Source organism: Gopherus flavomarginatus, chromosome 1, assembly GCF_025201925.1.
Source record: "Gopherus flavomarginatus isolate rGopFla2 chromosome 1, rGopFla2.mat.asm, whole genome shotgun sequence".
Classification (NCBI taxonomy): Eukaryota; Metazoa; Chordata; order Testudines; family Testudinidae; genus Gopherus; species Gopherus flavomarginatus.
In genome coordinates, this window is record NC_066617.1 from 229,468,034 (window position 1) to 229,486,160 (window position 18,127).

Sequence of the window (18,127 nt, forward strand, 5' to 3'; positions counted from 1 at the left end):
TCCTCATTTGTCAATAGCCTGCTCCAAACACCAAGGATTCGGAAATAGAACTTCCAACAAGACTTAAGAAAACCTCATGTCTGTGCCTGCTCTCTGTACCTTATTTCAGATATTCAAAATATCAGAATGGCCAAGAAGACTGTAGCTATCAAATCCCAAAACTCACTCAGATCTCAGACCAAATGACTGCTGATTAGACAAGGTCTCCTTCAAGTACAGCCATTATAGCATCCCAGATTCACTGAAAAGTGATAGCCTGCTGGTTGAACAGGGGGATCTTGATTTAAAGAGGATTATTCTGAGCTGGTTATATCAACCTGGGATTGAGTGATCCGGAGTTGATTCAGTTTAAATTAAATGGAGGGATAATCAAAGCCAGGTCATTAACAGTGGTTTATTTTAAAAAGGCAGATTTTGGGAAATAAGGAAATTTAGTTAATGATATCAGCTGGACTGGTGAGTTCAAGGATCTAAATGTAGTGGAGGTTTGGAATTTCTTTAAACAAATACACAAAAACTATCTGCAATTTGCATCCCAAGCAAGGAGAAAAATCTTGTACGGGAAGCCCCAAACCAACTGGATGAGAAATCACCCCAAAAAGGTTATTAGGAATAAGCAGAGAGCCTACAGGGAATGGAAAAGGGGATTGATTAGCATAGACAGCTATATCTTGGAAGTTAAAAATGTAGGAATAAAGTGAAAATTGCTAGGTCTAGCTTAATTAGCCCTTGCTCAGAAAATTAAAGTAAATAACTAGAGGATTTTTAGTTATATAAATTTAAAGTGGATAAGGATGGATGAGGTTGGACTGCTGTGGAGTGTGCATGGGGAGAAGATTAAAGATAATCTAGGTATGGCCCAAAACCAAAATGAAACTTTGCCTTGGTTTTCAATCTGGATGATAATAAGGATCATGAAGGCAGTATGGCTGATGGAAATAAGTGTATGGGAACTACCATGTCTGAGATGGAAGAAAAATTTGAACATCTTTAATGTACTCAAATCAGGGGGGACTGGATAACATCCATCCCAGAATACTGAAAACTGGCACATGATATTGCTAGTCCAGTAGTAAGGATTTTTAATAAATCTATCTATTTAGGGGTAGTACCATATGACTAGAAAATAGCTAATGTTTAAAAGCGGGTGGGTAGGGGGGAGTGAAGGGATTGGGCAATTTTAGACCTGTTAGTCTGACCTCAGTTGTATGCAATGCTTTAGAAAAAATTGTGAAGCAAAGAATAATTAAATTCATAGAGGTAAAGGGGAAGTAATGCAACACGGTTTACTAAAGGTAGGTCATGCCAGACTGATCTGATTTTCTCCTTTCAGAAGATAACAGATTATTTTAGATAAGGGAAATTCAGTGTACTCATCCTCCAAATTCCCTTTATCTGAACATTCTAATGATCTGAATTCACCGTGTGTCCCCCAAGCAGCCCTACTGAGCACAAGGAGTACATCCACAATAACAGAATATGGCAGTGATATGGCAGTGATAGCCTTCTGCTTAAAGAAATTCCCCTCTGCGAACAGCATCCACCTACTAGGGAAGTACAAGGGTGGAGAAAGCTAATGTAGAGCAATGTGTCTGATTCACATGGTTGCATAGCTGCAACACTGTATCCAGTTCAAAGTGCAGTCCATGTAACCCACCCTATCCACAAGGGCATCACTAGTCTGCACTCCTCTCCCATCACAGAGCCCCACGGTGTGGGACACAGCCCTTCCCAGTGACCAGCAGGGCGGGGGTCTTGCCAACATCACAGTCACCACTCAGGCCATGTCTAGCCACAGCCCAGAGCAGGCAGCCTGGGCCCTGGGACAGCCATAGGGCAGGTGGGTGTGCAGGAGAAGATCTATTGCCTTTCATTGGCTCATAACCTGAAAGGGTAACAACAGTAGCCAGTTGGGCAAAACACTGCCCCAGCGTGACTCTTCAGCCCCCACTTCCCAGCTGTACCCAGACCTTTACTGCCTTCCAGCTTGCAGCAGGAATCAAGCTCAAAATAACACTTTTGTTTATCTGAATGCCTGTTTATACAAATGTTTCCCCACCGGCTATTACCAGTTTGTCTTATATCCCTATAATCTCATGCTTCAGTGTCTCAGATGGTCACCTGCAGGGGTCAGGAAGAGATTTTTTTGCCCCAGTGTACTCTGGATTGTTTTGTCTCCTTCTTCTGAAGCATCAGAGATGGCCATAGCTGGAGATGGGACTCTGGATGAGGTGGGCTGGTGCGCCAGGATGGTACGGAGCAGTCTTTCTCTCTCAGGTGCTGGGCTGTCTAATTCTTGCCTGCATACTCAGAGTCTAACTGATTGCCATATGTGGGGTCAGGAATGAATTTTCCCCAGGTCAGATTGGTATTGATCTTGGGGTTGGGGGGTTTGCCTTCCTGTGCAGCTTGCCAGAATCATCTGGTTATATCTATTTTAATCCATTCCCTGCCATTGTGGGGGTGTTGGTGCACCTCCTACCTCTCTCTCTGGCACATAATAGTTTAGTCTCCTGTAGGCTATAATACTTTGGACTAATTTTGGTTGCTGGGTTTAGTGTGTGGGTGCTGAGCAGTGTTGGTGGCCTTTGATACACAGGATGTCAGACTAGATGATCTGGTAGCACTTCAGGCCTTAAATTCTGACTTCTATGAATTTCCTACCTTGCATATGTGAATCCAAGGCCTATTTTAGGAGAGGTTCCAATCCCTAATATCTTGAAAAGAAAAAAATCTCAATATTCTGAGACTTATATCTAAGTTGATTCTCAAACTCTTCTATTCAGCATTTATATATTCATTTATGATTCTCCCCCCACTTTTTTTTTTACTTCCCAGACTGAAACTTCCAGCAGTGTCTCATTTTCTAGCTTCTCCCGTTTTTTTCAAGTCCTCTGATTTTTTTTTTATTGCTAATCATTGACTACGCATCTTAAAAACTCTCTGAACTTTTGTGTAGAGTGAAGTTACTGTTGATTTTCAGTTAAGTGATGTTTTAAATTGGAAAACTTAAAGGATATATTCTATGTAGGGATATATTATATGCGGGCCTCAGTAGCCAAGAGGAGGATGTTTTCAACTTTTGACATGGATGCATGTCTAGCAGACTTTTTAATCTCTTGCACAGTGATAGACTTTCCAGAACTGGACTAAAATGAAAACTAAGCTTTTAAGGCCTGAACCAATCGTACTCAATATTTGTGACAGAAAGTTGGTGTTCTAAGCAGAGGTAACCAAATACACAGCCCTTGAAACCCTTCTTTCTTCATTTAGCAATTGGGTCATGCCAGCAAGAAGGATTTATTAATTAATTGCTTAAACCATAGAGAGAATTTCTTATTTCTTATTTTCCTTCAGGATTATGTTAAAATAATCACTGCTAAAATAAACCCAGTGCTTCCAGATCTCAAGAATACTTTTAAACCAAGTTTCGACACAGAGTGCATCTAAACCTCTAAAGCCATATGTGAAAATATCACAAGTTTTCAGGAAAACGGTTCTTTTACCATCATTTTAATTCCAGATCTTGGTGTGATGCAGGAAATAAATGAAAGTTACAATTGCTAGAAGAGTAAAGAGCATGCGTTTTAGAAGCATATTTCACAGCAGTTATCAGTCTTTCTCCAGAAGAGTAAAGACTGCATCATGGGTATATATGATGTACACATATACTGAAAAGATTTGCAGGGTGGCAGGATGGGTTTAGCATTTGCACTTTCATGAGCAAGTGTAATATATATATTTTTTGCTCCCAGAGATGCTGCTTTTGGCAGGTGGATACTCTATGCTGGGATCTCAACCTAGTTTTCTTTGAAGTGGAAAGTTTTTCTTAATTTTGTTCATCATTACTCCCTTCTCTTTTCTTTCTCAGTGCTAGATGTTTGTCTAATGTGAGCAGAGAGAGATTATTGCTAAAAAATGGAACCATTTCTTGCCAACTAATTTCTATTTTTCTCAAATAGCATATTGACCAATCCGGGCCATACTTTAATCAGAATATATTATTAGTCTTCAACAGTCATGATTTAAAAAAACCTGAAACAGACCAAACACTTAGGCCCTATAGGCAGGTGGAAGGACTTTGTTATGATGCTATATAGTAACAACCGTTAGCTAACTCAAAAGCAGTATGGCTAAGCTCTGAATTCAGTCCTGTGAAGCATCCAAGTGGAGTTAAAGAATATGTTTTAAAGACTAGAGATTAGCTGATAAACACTTCCCTTTTCAAGTTTTATCAAAGAGTTGTTACCTCTTTCTTAAGCCAGAATGTATTTAATTGAGTTGTTTCATTTATATTTTCATATCCAGAGAAGAGTTGCGTGCATGTAAGTGGAGTACAGTGGTCAGTATTTCTTAATAATCAGCACAGCAGTATCTGAAATACCAGGATTTTCCTCAATACAGGAAATAATTGTGGCAACTGTGTGCAATATGTTGACTTCTTAAAGAGGGCCATTGTATCTGAAAATAGTATGATCTATAGATACACAAATTGCACACTTGTTTATAATTAGAAGTCCATGGTTCTCTGTATTGTTTAGACGAGGCAAATTAAATATTACACAGGTTTATCTTTTATTCATATTAAAAATCTCTTACAGGATAAACATAACACAGGCTTAATGGCTGCACTTTAGAAAAAATGTTTAAACTGTGGATATGCTTCCTTGGTGTTGATGTGTATGCCTATAACTGCAAATATATTGATATTACCTTCAGATAATTCTTAGAGAGTCAACTCTTCCCCTTTGTTGATAATATATAGTTTTGTTTTGTATAGAATGAAATGACAGCAAAATTAAATATTGAAAATTCATGTTTTATATGATCCAAAGTAACCTTCAAGCTCTCATCAAAGTCTACAACAATCAGTTTCTTTTTTTTTTTACAGATGTAACTTTAAATGTATTTTAGGAACTTCCTACTGACTACTTTTACTTAATAAGAGAAGGAGAATGGTGCTGGTTGTATTTAGTGCTTGCTTTATGGCTTGTTGACAGGCTTAAAATTGTAGTTAGTGTTAAAAATAAGTAGCATGGAATTAAACAACAAGGTTACAAAAATCTAACATGTTGAACAAATCAGTATTTGTATTAATCATATTATGTAGCAGAAACATTGCCAACTGAAGAAAATGGCACTCCCAAAGAACACCGATTTTCTGAGGACTCTATGGATTCCGCACTCAATTCAGTAAATCCATCAAGCCCAACCCGCCGAAATTCCACTGAATATCATATCTCAGGGAGTGCAGCATATTACAGGAATTCTCTTCAGCCAGTGTCTGCTGCTTCAAACCCAGCCCCAATCCTACACAGGCTGTCATCAAGCGCTGCTGGGAATAGCAGTTACTATGAAGTCAGTAGGAATCGAATGCAGAGGAGGATTGAAGGTATGGCATACACTTAACCTTTTAAAATATGTGCTTTGCTAACCTACTTTTTAGTAGTATGCAAAGTCAGTGGGTTATGAATTATGAAGTAAAGTGTTTTGACATCCAAGACTTCACATAAGGAGTCAGACTTTGCCAAACATGTCAGACCATCTAATGTGATTTCAGAATACAGAGTTTAAGCTTGTTAATTCTAATACTGTACAAGGCAGAGAAATCCTGCATATGATGTTTTACTGTGCTAGCTATCAAAGACCCTGCAGTCTGCCTGGCTGGGCAGTGCAGGTTACAGCTCCTTCTTCAGCTTCTCACGTACTGCTGCCAAGTTGGCCAAAGAGTCTCTGAAATTTGCAGCGAGGGGTTCCCTTCCCTCAGGGAGCACTGCATTCCTGCACAGCATTCCCAGCTGCTGGTGTCTTGGGAGCTAGGAACCAAATGTCTCAAACTGATCCATAGTGCTAACACTTATGCCATTGTGTGTATCTGTAGTTGTAGAAGTCATCTGAATGCAAATTCATGCTGTGACCCAAATAGAACATCTCGGTGACTTTTTAGAAGGAAAATCAAATATTTTTAATTTTAATAAATTGTAAAAGAATTTGAGTGATCGTAGCCAGGTTGATACACTGGTAGAAGAGAGAGGACTGCTACTAATACAGGACACTAATAATGTTGTATTTTTCCATTCACTTGAGTCTGCAAGGATGCGTTTTTACTACATTGACACTTACAACATTTCTCCCTTTGCCAATGTTTTACATTTAAGCTGCAAGTTCTACAACAGGTCCTGATGTCAGTGCACTAAAAAGGGAACCCTCACGAGTACCAAATAAGGATCCTTCTACCTGGTCAATAGATGAAGTAATGCGATTTGTGAAAGAAGCTGATCCTCAGGCATTAGCACCACATGCAGAACTCTTCAGGAGACACGTATGACATTTTCTATTTCTATTCTGCTAGACTTAAGCACATTACTGATCCGCACAGGAAGTTTTTGTCAGTTTCCCTGCTATTATTGCATTTGAAATGAAAGGTGGAGCAGATGCTACCCACGTATAAATTCATGAGAGATGATTTTCTTTCTCTAGAAAGCATGGGGGCAGGGACACAGGCTAGGGCAGAGGTAGGGTTGGCTCCAGGCCCCAGCGCGCCAAGTGCGTGCTTGGGGCAGTATGCTGCGAGAGGGCACTCTGCCAGTCGCCGGGAGGGCGGCAGGCGGCTCCGGTGGACCTCCCGCAGGCATCCCTGCGGAGGGTCCGCTGGTCCCATGGCTCCGGTGGAGCATCCGCAGGCACACCTGCGGGAGCTCCACCGGAGCTGCAGGACCAGCAGACCCTCCGCAGATACGCATGCGGGAGGTTCACCGGAGCCGCAGGACCTGCGAGCGGCAGAGCGCCCCCCGCGGCATGCCACCGTGCTTGGGGCGGCGAAATGGCTAGAGCCGGCCCTGGGCAGAGGTGGGCAAAGTAAGGCCCGTGGGCCACATCCAGCCCGCGGAACCCTCCTGCCTGGCCCCTGAGCTCCTGGCCCGGGAGGCTAGGCTAGCCCCCGGTCCCTCCCCTGCTGTTCCCTCTCCTCTGCAGCCTCCGCTTGCCGCTGGTGCAATGATCCGGGTGGCGGGGCTGCGAGCTCCTGGGGCAGCGCAGCTGCAGAGCCTGGCCTGACCCAGTGCTCTGTGCTGCATGGTGGCATGGCTGGCTCCAGCTGGGCAACATGGCGCTCCAGGCAGCGTTGTAAGGGGCAGGGAGCAGAGGGGGTTGGATAGAGGGCAGGGGAGTTTGGGGTGGTGGTCAGGGGACGGGGGTGCGGATAGGAGTCAGGGCAGTCAGAGGGTGAGGAACGGGTTGAATGGGGGCTGGAGTCCCGGGGGGGGACAGTCAGGAAGGAGAGGGGGGTTGGATGGGGGTTGCAGGACAGTCAGGGGCAGTGGTTCTGGGGGCTCTCAGGGGACAGGAAGTGGGGAGGTGGATGAGGCAGGAGTCCGGTGGGGGGGGTGTTGGGGCAAGAAGCGGGGGGACAGATAGGGGGCGGGGCCAGGCTACACCTGGCTGTTTGGGGAGGCACAGCCTCCCCTAACTGGCCCTCCATACAATTTCCGAAACCCGATGTGGCCCTCAGGCCAAAAAGTTTGCCTGCCCTTGGGCTAGGGGCTGCTGTCAAGCGCCCAGGGCAGGTGATAGGTCTGGGCTCCCTGGGCAGCTCTTACTCGTGTCTGTCTCCAGCTTCTGGCCTGGGCAGGGACAGGGCCTCGGGGGAGAGAAGAAGCAGGAGGCGTGGCCTCGTGGCAAGGGGGGGTCAAGGTCCACATGGGCCCTCCCACCGTAAAGAGGCTGGCGCTGTTCCTGAGCCTTAGGCAGGTGTGGAGCAGCATTGCAGGGAATCTGGGACAAATGCTGTCCTGGAGTCATTCTGCCCAGGACCAGGACTTGCACTCTGCATTCCTGAACTGTCCTGCCCAGTTTGGCACTGGAAGTCACCCTAGCTCAAGGATATGAATTGTTCACACTCCTTGAGGGCCATAGCTTTGTCAGCCTAATTTCTAAGTATAGACCCAGCCTTACTAGCTATACAATGAGTACGGTGTTCCCTGGTGCCCCATCATCTGAGGGCCACAAGGACTTCCATCCACGGTATTTCTAGAGATAGTAACTGTAGCTTCTTCTTTGAGTGATGGTCCCTGTTCTGTTTCACTGTGGGTTACTCATGTGCCCAGAGCTGGAGAATTAGAAAGTAGTGTCTGCTGGTCTGCACATGTGCCCTGGCTCACCTCATGTCTCCGACCGAAGGGATAAAGGACAGGCAGACCAAACGCCTCTCCAGTTCCTCCTCACTGCTGCAGTTTGAGTCAGAACCTTTAGAGTCTGCAGCTTTGTCTTCGGCCTACAAAATAAGAATCATCTAGTTTGCAAATAGTTTGACAGTTTTAATAGTTTTTACTGTTTAGCATTAGATTAGTCTCCGGGGGGGACCCCCTCCTCGGTACCCCGTTCAAGTACCGGACTATGTCCAGGACTCCAGGCTTCAAACTGTGTGCTTCCTGTCCATGATCCTTCGTGATCAGCGACAACCACCAGCACTGCCTGCACTGCCTTGGGAAAGCTAACATGGCGACAAGGTGTAGCACTTGCTGATCATTTCCCAGCCATACCCAGGAAGGGTGGGAAGTTCGTCTGCACAAATACTTCATGGAGAAGGCCATGAGACCCCAATCAGATCCAGGCCAGAGAATGCCCCTGTACATTGGCCGACTCAGCAAGGAGTGTGCCTCCTACTGCAAAGTCTGACACTGGTGTGGGACAGCCCATGGTGGGGTCTTGTCAGGAAGCACTCTCATAAGCATGAAACCTAGGCTTCTCAAAGTCCACTTCAGAGAAGTCTGACTGCCGTAAGCAAGCTTACCAGTTCGGCCCATGAGGAGTTAGGGCATAATAAGTGCCAGAAGCACAACAAGAAAGCCCATAAACTCTGGGCTCCATCAATACCAGACTGTGTTGGTACCGTCATTCCTGGCTCCTACCAAACCCCGGGATCTGTGGGCACTGACAAAGTCTGATCACTTGCAACTGGAGTTTCTTTGAGATTTACAGTTCCTATCTGTATTTCACTTCTCGCCCTCCTGCCTCTCTGCTTTGGATCTTATCTGATTTCCAGTAATAGAGAACGAACTGGAGAGGCGGCGAGTCTGCCTTGCCCTTTTTCCCCTCAGTTGGAGATGAGCCCAGGGCCCGTGCACAGACCAAGGGACAGTACTTTCAAATTCTCCAGCTCCAGGTGCGTAGTGTGCATGTGTACCAATGGAATACAGATAGGAACCACACATCTAGAAGAATCTCCCAGTAACCACCTTTTTCAGAGGGATCTTCATTCATGACTTTGGACACCTGTGGGCCACTTAGACACCACATATCATATATACTCGTTCATAAGCCGAATATTTTTGGTAAAAAAGTGACGCATCAAAGAGCGGGGGTCGGCTTATTAACAGGTCTACACCAAAATTTGATGATTTTTAGCGCTATGGAATCATTTGAATTGAATATCTAATACAGGGATCAGCAACTTTTGGCACATGGCCGCACCCCAGTGGGCCGGACCAGTTTGTATACCTGCCGCGTCCACAGGTTCGGCCACTTGCGGCTCCCACTGGCTGCAGTTCATTGCTCCAGGCCAATGGGGGTGGCGGAAAGCGGTGTAGACCGTGGGATATACTGGCCACCGCTTTGGCCTGGAGTGGCAAACTGTAGCCAGTGGGAGCCATGATTGACCGAACCTGCAGACACGGCAAGTAAACAAACCAGCCCGGGCCGGCCTGCCAGGGTGCTTACCCTGGTGGGCCGCGTGTCAAAGATTGCTGATCCCTGATCTAATACATTGTATTTGTGTTTACCTGGAGCGCCTGCAGGCATGGAGCCTGTCAGCTCCCTGTGGCTGTGGTTCATCATTCCCAGCCAATGGGAGCTGTGGGAGGTGGTGTACCATTTCCCACAGTTCCCATTGGCTGGGAATGGTGAACTGTGGCCACAGGGAGTTGAGGGGCTCCATGCCCGCAGACACTCCAAGTAAACAAAATATCCCGACCCCCCCAGCAGCTTACTCTGACGAGCCAAGAGCCAAAGTTTTCCAACCCCTGAAATATAAGGTTGGCTTATGAAAGGGTCATACAGTTTTTGCTATTTTTACCTGTCCATTTTGGGGGGTCAGTTTATAAATGAACAGGCGAATGAATGAGTATATACGGTATGCTCCCTCCCCAGGATAGAGCTTTTCTGATATCCCAGGATAGCTGATCCTTAATATTAACAGTCAAATGCAAAGCTTGGTTGCATTTAGACAACACAGTTTTATTAGGAGAGAGAAGAAAGATGAAAAGCATTTACCTGGTTTGATCTAGCCAAGACCGTGCAAATCATCACTAGAACTAGCTAGATGATATATTTAGGAAGGTCAAAAGTTAGTAGCTCTAACTGTACATGTCAGTCCCTGTATACTCTTTTCTTTCGCTGTGTGGGTTACATGATGGGCTGCCTAATAGAGAACTGCTGTCATCTCAAAATGGCAGTGTCCCCACCAAGAAGTGTATGGCTTTTTTTTAATGTTGACCCAACGAGCCAGAGTCTTTACTGCCTTGTGTATCCCTTTACACCTGGGCAAAATGGGTGTAAAATGGTAACATTTCGCATTCACTCTGTATCAGTTCATAATAAAAATTCATTTAAGTTTGGAGGAACCTAGGTCCAAAGGAAACTTCAAGATACTGAAATATAGATAGATTGATATAGATAGATATAAAAAACCAAAACTACCTCCCTTTCTTGGTTTTTCTGGACATCTTTGGAATAGGGATCAAATTTCATAGTATTTTTCAGCCTATTCTATTTGAAAAAAAAAAGTGGGGTTTCAGTATGCAATTTTAGGGAAATATTTGCTGAATTGCCAATACTATGTAGAGCTTTTAATAACTTAGGCCTGTCCAGCTTCAACAGCTTCTTTCAAGGCAGTGGAAATCTGTTCAGTTGTCCTTGCTCTTGATCCTAATATTCCATCTGGTTTAGGCTGGACAATCTGTCTTGTGTCACAGACCTAGATGATGTATAACTCCCTTCCTCTGTGTGGGGGTGGGTGTTTGCATGCATGCCAGAGTCTCTCTACAGCTGTTTTCAAGGTTCAGTGCAAGGCCTCAGTGTTTGGGTCATTTCATCTTTGACTAGAGAGGCCTCTCTTCTTTAGCAGCTCTTCCTTTCCGGATTTTCCTCTTGGGCCAGTTACCTTTGTTTTGGTTACAGTATTTGGTTTTGTCCCATTCCTTTTATTATTAACTTGTGCATTCTCTCAAGTACCTACCAAAAGGTGCCTTAGAAAACACTAAAATAAATATTTAAATAAAAATCAGTTTGGTTTTAATAGCCATCACAGATATTAAATTATAGTAAATTACTATTTTATATACTCTACATAAAGTTTTACTATGGTATAAACTAATACAATGTACTTTTTGATTTTACCATGTAACCTGTTAAAGCAGTTGTGTGTTGTTTTTATTCCTTCTGTAGGAAATTGATGGAAAGGCACTACTGTTACTAAGGAACGATATGATAATGAAATATATGGGACTGAAGTTGGGGCCAGCATTAAAGCTATGCTACCATATTGAGAGACTTAAACAAGGAAAGTACTAGCCAGTGGAGAGACAGTAATGTACGTATTCATATCAGACTTAACTCTCAGGTTCACAGAAATGTTCTTTATTTAAGAATATTTTGTCATCATAAATTGTCTTCAGTTTGCAAAGTTTCCTCTCAAGTGAAAAGGACTGTTAAATTCTAGTATTCTAAACTGTTTTAGAAACGTGTCACAAAAAGCCAATTGCTGTGTGTTTTTTAAAAAGCAATGCTTTCTTGAGTACTGATTTCACACAGAGTGCTGAGAAATCCATTCTCTGTTACAGACTTCAACTGACACATTCACATTCAGAACCAAAACAGCTTAATCCCAAAGGAGAAAAACAGAATCAGGTGTTTGATAACTTTTACAGGGGTGGCTGTAAAACTTTATAAGAAAATGTTAAAGAAGCAACAGTAGACTTCATCTCTTTAGTGAATACACTTTGTCTGGTGCTCCAGAAAAGTAATATTCATCTAAATTATGCTATACAGATTTCCATAAAGGGAATAGCCATATGAATTGTTTGAGTTGTGTGTTTTTAATACAAATATAAGCTTTTATAAAGTGTGGTTATCAGTTCTCTGGTGAATTATGAGGACAAATGTACAGTATGTTGTCAATTTATGCAGGGGGCATTTTCTTGGCCATTTTAAACAGCCAACTGTTCTGGGGTGAACAGACTTCGAAATTTCTATGGAACAGAAGACCCGCATTTTAAACATTCCATCTTTTTGCTGAACTTGGCATGGATATTTGTATTCATGCTTATGTGTATATATGTGTGGTGCAAGTGTGGTACATACATATATACTGTACATACGTATTCAGTTTTTTAAAAATGTGTTTAAAATATACTTTGCACTGTGACAGAGATAATGAGAAACTGTACAGTTCAATTTTTTTTTGCCAGAAATTTTTTGTGTACTTCTATATTCATTAGCATCTGTCCACTTTGCTTTCCATTCCTGGGGGGTAAGGAACAATCAATGGATGGGTAGATTCATACAGGAGAGTGCTCTGTACTATGCAAAACTCCCAGTTACTCATTACTTAGCTCTGAGCCATTTATTCTGGTATAGTTTCTGGAAATACGCATTTTGGTTCTGATGTTTCTTGTTTTTTTTACTTTAATATAAATATTTCACTTGTCATGAAGAAGTGGTACTCATACTAATACTCTTATTTTGCATAAAACTTGGTGCTGTTTATATAAGCTACAGAAATGAGTGTTGATAATAAAACAGCTTGCTATCACTGCCAATAAAATATACATCAGGGACAAGAAATGTACATTTTCTGTGTAGGAAATTGAATGTACTGTATGTAGTGCAAGTGAGAATAAAGAACTATTTACTAGGGAAGATGTAGTCCTAAAAGGGATAGGTTTTATTATATTTCTTATTGTCTTTTTATATATGAAAGCTTCTAGTAAAAAATGTGTATTTTTTACAGATTTCGTGTTTGAAAATGCCTTGCTTATTGCTAGTTTAATATTTCTCAGGTTTTAGCAGAAATACTGCAAAATCATATTTTGTAGTTCTCAGATTTCCAAGTAGTCATTTAAATAACCACAACACAATTTTAATTTAGAAGTTCATTTGTCTTTGAGGATTGTTTGTTCTGCTATCACAAAACATTTAACACTAAGGGTTATGTGGTTTGGTTTACTATACATATCCTTTGTCCACATGTATGTTTAGATGAACAGCACACACATGCCTGCTTTATGTCTAGACAAGGGCAAAACAATGATGGAGAAATAACTAGTATATTTGATATATATTGCTTATGCCACACTTCATCAATATGTTAAGCATTATGCTGACTTTTTAATGTGAATGAGAAGCAACATTCATAAAATTGCATTGGAAGTAATTTGGTCTGAAACTATATTATTGCATTGTCCAAATAGTTGGTATAAATAAAATTAAGATGTTTATGTTGTCTGTTTTCTACAACATCCACATAGAACAATGAGGTTGTAGCCTCTTTTTCATACACTCCATGGCGGTAGTATAATATTTGTACAAAGTTTGTGTGCACATACGTGCACATGAAAAGCTAGAATGTCACATTGTATTATAGCATGAGATCCAAGCCATGTAACAGAATATATTTTTAATTGTTTATTTTCAACTGGATGTTCTTATCTAAAATAATTAAAAATATTGTTCAGTGTTATAATTGTCCATTTTGTTTGACATTGTAGATATACTCCTGCTTCAACTAAAGTTTGTGCAGACATCATAGTTTGCTATATTATCCAGCATTTTGCAGAACTTGGCAGTTCATGTGAACTTCTGATGTAAAGTTTTTTTATTATAGGAATATAACCTTGCAACATCTGCTTATCAAAAGCAATTAATATATGAACTTAGATGGATCTGTGTTTTTGAAAGATTTGTGATGTATACAGTATCTTGCTGCTCGTATGATTCACAAAATTTCCACACAAATATCCATTAATTTGAAAGGGACAGGAGACCCCTATGAACCTCTTGTATGATCAGGCACTACTTATATATATTTCTTTTTCTTTTCAAAATCTTGAATGTTGAGAAGTGCAGAGTAGAATATTTTCCTTTCAGTTTAGTGGCTGCCTTGATAAAATCTGGTTCATAACTGATACACCAAGTGCATTGTCTAAGAATCCTTTGGATTTATACTTTGTCATAACCTATTCCCAGATTTGGACCTTAGCGTCCAAAATATGGGGGTTAGCATGAAAACCTCCAAGCTTAGTTACCAGCTTGGACCTGGTAAAGCTGCCACCACCCAAAAAAATAGTGTTTTGGGGCACTCTGGTCCCCCCAAAAACCTTCCCTGGGGACCCCAAGACCCAAATCCCTTGAGTCTCACAACAAAGGGAAATAAACCTTTTCTCTTCCCCCCCTCCAGGTGTTCCTGGAGAGATACACAGAAGCAAGCTCCGTGAATCTAAACAGAGGGATTCCACCCTCTCTGTTTCCAGTCCTGGAAACAGAAGTACTTCCCTCTTTTCCCAGAGGGTATGCAAAGTCAGGCTAGTAAATCTAACACACACAGATTTCCCCCTGACTTCTTCCTCCCACCAATTCCCTGGTGAGCACAGACTCAATTCCCTGGAGTTCCCCACTAAAGAAAAACTCCAACAGGTCTTAAAAAGAAAGCTTTATGTAAAAAGAAAAAAAAAATACATAAAAATGGTCTCTCTGTATTAAGGTGACAAATACAGGGTCAATTGCTTAAAAGAAATATGAATAAACAGCCTTATTCAAAAAGAATACAATTCAAAGCATTCCAGCAACTACACACATGTAAATACAAAAAAACAAACCTATCTTTTTGTACTTACAACTGGGAAACAGGGGATTAGAAAGGCAGGAAACAGAAATCCTCTCATAGCCGAGAGAGAGACAGATTCAAGACAAAGAACAAAGGACTCACACACAAACTTCCCTCCACCCAGATTTGAAAAAGTCTTGTTTCCTGATTGGTCCTCTGGTCAGGTGTTTCAGGTTACTTCTTTCCAGGTGAAAGAGACATTAACCCTTAGCTATCTGTTTATGACATATTTGTGTTTCATCTTATGTATAAATATATACTGGAATCTGGATCATGCTTAAAAATGCAGTTAAAAAACATACAGACAGACTGCATACATAAATTAAACCAGATTCTAGCCTTTAAGTTTCAAGTGACAGGACATGGATTTAGTTGTGGCTGTGGTTTCCACAGGGATCTATTAAATGCAAAAGGCTTGCATTTGGTATGTATTCTGGTGGGGCTCAATTTGATCACCAGTGCTTGCAAGGCCTTCTGTTGAAATTGTGGGTGTTCATCACTTCTGAATCTGGCTCATTGTTCTTCCAATACACACTGCCCATACTTGTGTCCTGTGTCTAAGCAAAGACCAAAGTATTTAAGTCAAATGTTTTAATATCAACTAACATAGACCTCAATTACAAATTAATGTACTTCAGATTTTATTACTGTTACACAGTAATGATGTTACACTGAAGTCTATTGTTCTGATGCCAGTGCTGAACAATCAGCTTGCAATTTAGAAGTAACTTAATCAAGTGAATAGTAACTTCAAAGCAAAACATGGACAAGAAAACTACAGAAGTTGGGATCCAGCTAAAATAATCAAGAGGTGGTTCGAATTCAGTCTCTCAAAATATATTGATTACATGCAAAAAGGAAGAGTATACATGGAATGTGTTCTCTGCTGCTAGCATGGTTTTGTGGCTGATCGTTTCTATTATTCTTTCTTTTCTAGTTCCTCTTGCTGTTATAAGGCAGCAATATAAGTTTTATATAGGACTCTGTAAATATTTATTTAACCTAAAATTAAAAATTAACCCCTTGACATTAAGATTAGAGATTGATTTTTTTTTTTTTACAATAGCATCTCTAACTAGTCTTGTAACTCTTGTAGCAGAATAATGATGTGGTGTAACAGAAACGAAAGAGTTATCTAAGACAAGGTTCATCAGTCGTTGTGATTGACGTGGTTACAACTGCAACACATTCATTACAAATAACTGTAAACTATTACAGTACTTTGCTGGAATAGACCAAAACTCAGGAGCACATTATATAAACTGTGATTTGGATGAATACAGTGGGGAGGCGGGTTGTTTTTAATAAGGGCACTTCATTATTTACAATGAGAGAAGGAGATATTTGCTCAGGAATATCACCTTGGATGCTCATGACATTAAAAAACACCGCTTCTCCCTTCCCCCCCAATTATTTATAAACAAAGGCTCCCTGGAAGCCATGCTAATCTTGCTGGAGCTGAGATTGGTGCGTAGGACATTCAAAATTCTTGCCTGAAGGCTCCTCAATGTGATTCCTAATCTTACATAGGATTACTGGAATTGTTTTATCTGGGTTATTCTTGCAAAGGTAGATGGAGGCTTGAGTAAGAACCTACAGATGTTGGTCCATTTACCAGGGGATTATTTGTGTGTTCTTTCTTTTGAGTGTGGGATGACTTGGTTGAGGGGTTCTTAAATGCTTTCATAGGGTGGACTGCATCTGAATAGTTTTTCTCATTCACATTCTCGCAGCCCACTCAACCCACTTTGCATAATCAGATAACATCCTTGTGCTAACTATAGACATTTTGTACATGCAGAAGTAATTTAAGGAAAGCATTCAATATAGTTTTAACTAGGGCTGTCAAGTGATTAAAAAAATCGCGATTAATCACACTGTTAATAATAGAATACCGTTTATTTAAATATTTTTGGATGTTTTCTACTTTTTCATATATATTGATTTCAATTACAACACAATACAAAGTGTACAGTGATCACTTTATATTTATTTTTATTACAAATATTTGCACTGTAAATAACAAAAGAAATAGTATTTTTCAATTCACCTAATACAAGTGTTGTGCAATCTCTTTATCATGAAAGTTGAACTTAAAAATGTAGAATTATGTAAAAAAAAAATCCTGCATTCAAAAATTAAACAATGTAAAATTTTAGAGGCTGCAAGTCCACTCAGTCCTACTTCTTGTTCAGCCAGTCGCTCAGACAAACAAGTTTGTTTCATTTGCAGGAGATAATGCTGCCCATTTCTGATTCACAATATTACCCACAAGCGTTCTCATGGCAATATCATGGTCACAAGATATTTATGTGCCAGATGCACTAAAGATTGATATGTCCCTTCATGCTATAACCACCATTCCAGGGGACATGCGTCCATGCCCATGATGGGTTCTGCTCGATAACAATCCGAAGCAGTGCGGACCAACGTATGTTCATTTTCATTATCTGAGTCCAGTGCTACCAGCAGAAAGTTGATTTTCTTTTTTGGTGGTTTGTGTTCTGTAGTTTCTGCATCAGAGTGTTGCTCTTTTAAGACTTCTGAAAGCATGCTTCACACCTTGTCCTTCTCAGATTTTGGAAAGCACTTCAGATTCTTAAACCTTGGGTCGAGTGCAGTAGCTATCCTTAGAAATCTCACATTGGTACCTTCTTTGCGTTCTGTGAAGTGGTGTTCTTAAAATGAACAACGTGAGCTGGGTCATCATCCGAGACTGCTGTAACATGAATATGTCAGAAGGCGGGTAAAACAGAGCAGGGGACATACAATTCTCCTCCAAGGAGTTCAATCACAAATTTAATTAATGCAGTATTTTTTTAACGAGCGTCATCAGCATGGAACCATGACCTCTGTATTGGTGGCCAAAGCATGAAGGAGCATACGAATGTTTAGCATATCTGGCATGTAAATACCTTCCAATGCTGGCTACAGAAGTGCCATGCAAATACCTGTTCTCACTTTCAGGCAACATTGTAAATAAGAAAAGGGCAGCATTATCTCCTGTAAATGTAAACAAACTTCTCTGTTGTAGCAATTGGCTGAACAAGAAGTAGGACTCAGTGGACTTGTAGGCTCTGAAGTTTTACCTTGTTTCATTTTTGAATGCAGTTATGTAACAAAAAAAAGCTACATTTGTAAGTTGCACTTTCACAATAAAGAGATTGCACTACAGTACTTGTATGAGGTAAATTGAAAAATACTATTCCTTTAGTTTTTTTTTTGCAGTGCAAATATTTGTAATAAATA

At 41.1% G+C, this 18,127-nt stretch overlaps 1 protein-coding gene across 7 annotated transcripts in view; it reads left to right on the forward strand.

Moving 5' to 3' along the window:
• The window catches only part of SCML2 (Scm polycomb group protein like 2), a 141,287-nt gene extending 127,667 nt beyond the window's left edge, over positions 1 to 13,620 (forward strand). For 6 of the 7 annotated variants that reach the window (XM_050936544.1, XM_050936545.1, XM_050936547.1 and 3 more), the window contains 3 exons: positions 5,111 to 5,392; positions 6,159 to 6,322; positions 11,443 to 13,620. In XM_050936544.1, coding sequence (XP_050792501.1) covers positions 5,111 to 5,392; positions 6,159 to 6,322; positions 11,443 to 11,568 — 572 coding nt within the window. In that variant the 3' untranslated portion in view covers positions 11,569 to 13,620. The remainder of the gene's footprint in view (positions 1 to 5,110; positions 5,393 to 6,158; positions 6,323 to 11,442) is intronic. The other variant, XM_050936546.1, reaches the window with a different exon arrangement.
• The last annotated feature ends 4,507 nt before the right edge of the window (positions 13,621 to 18,127 follow it).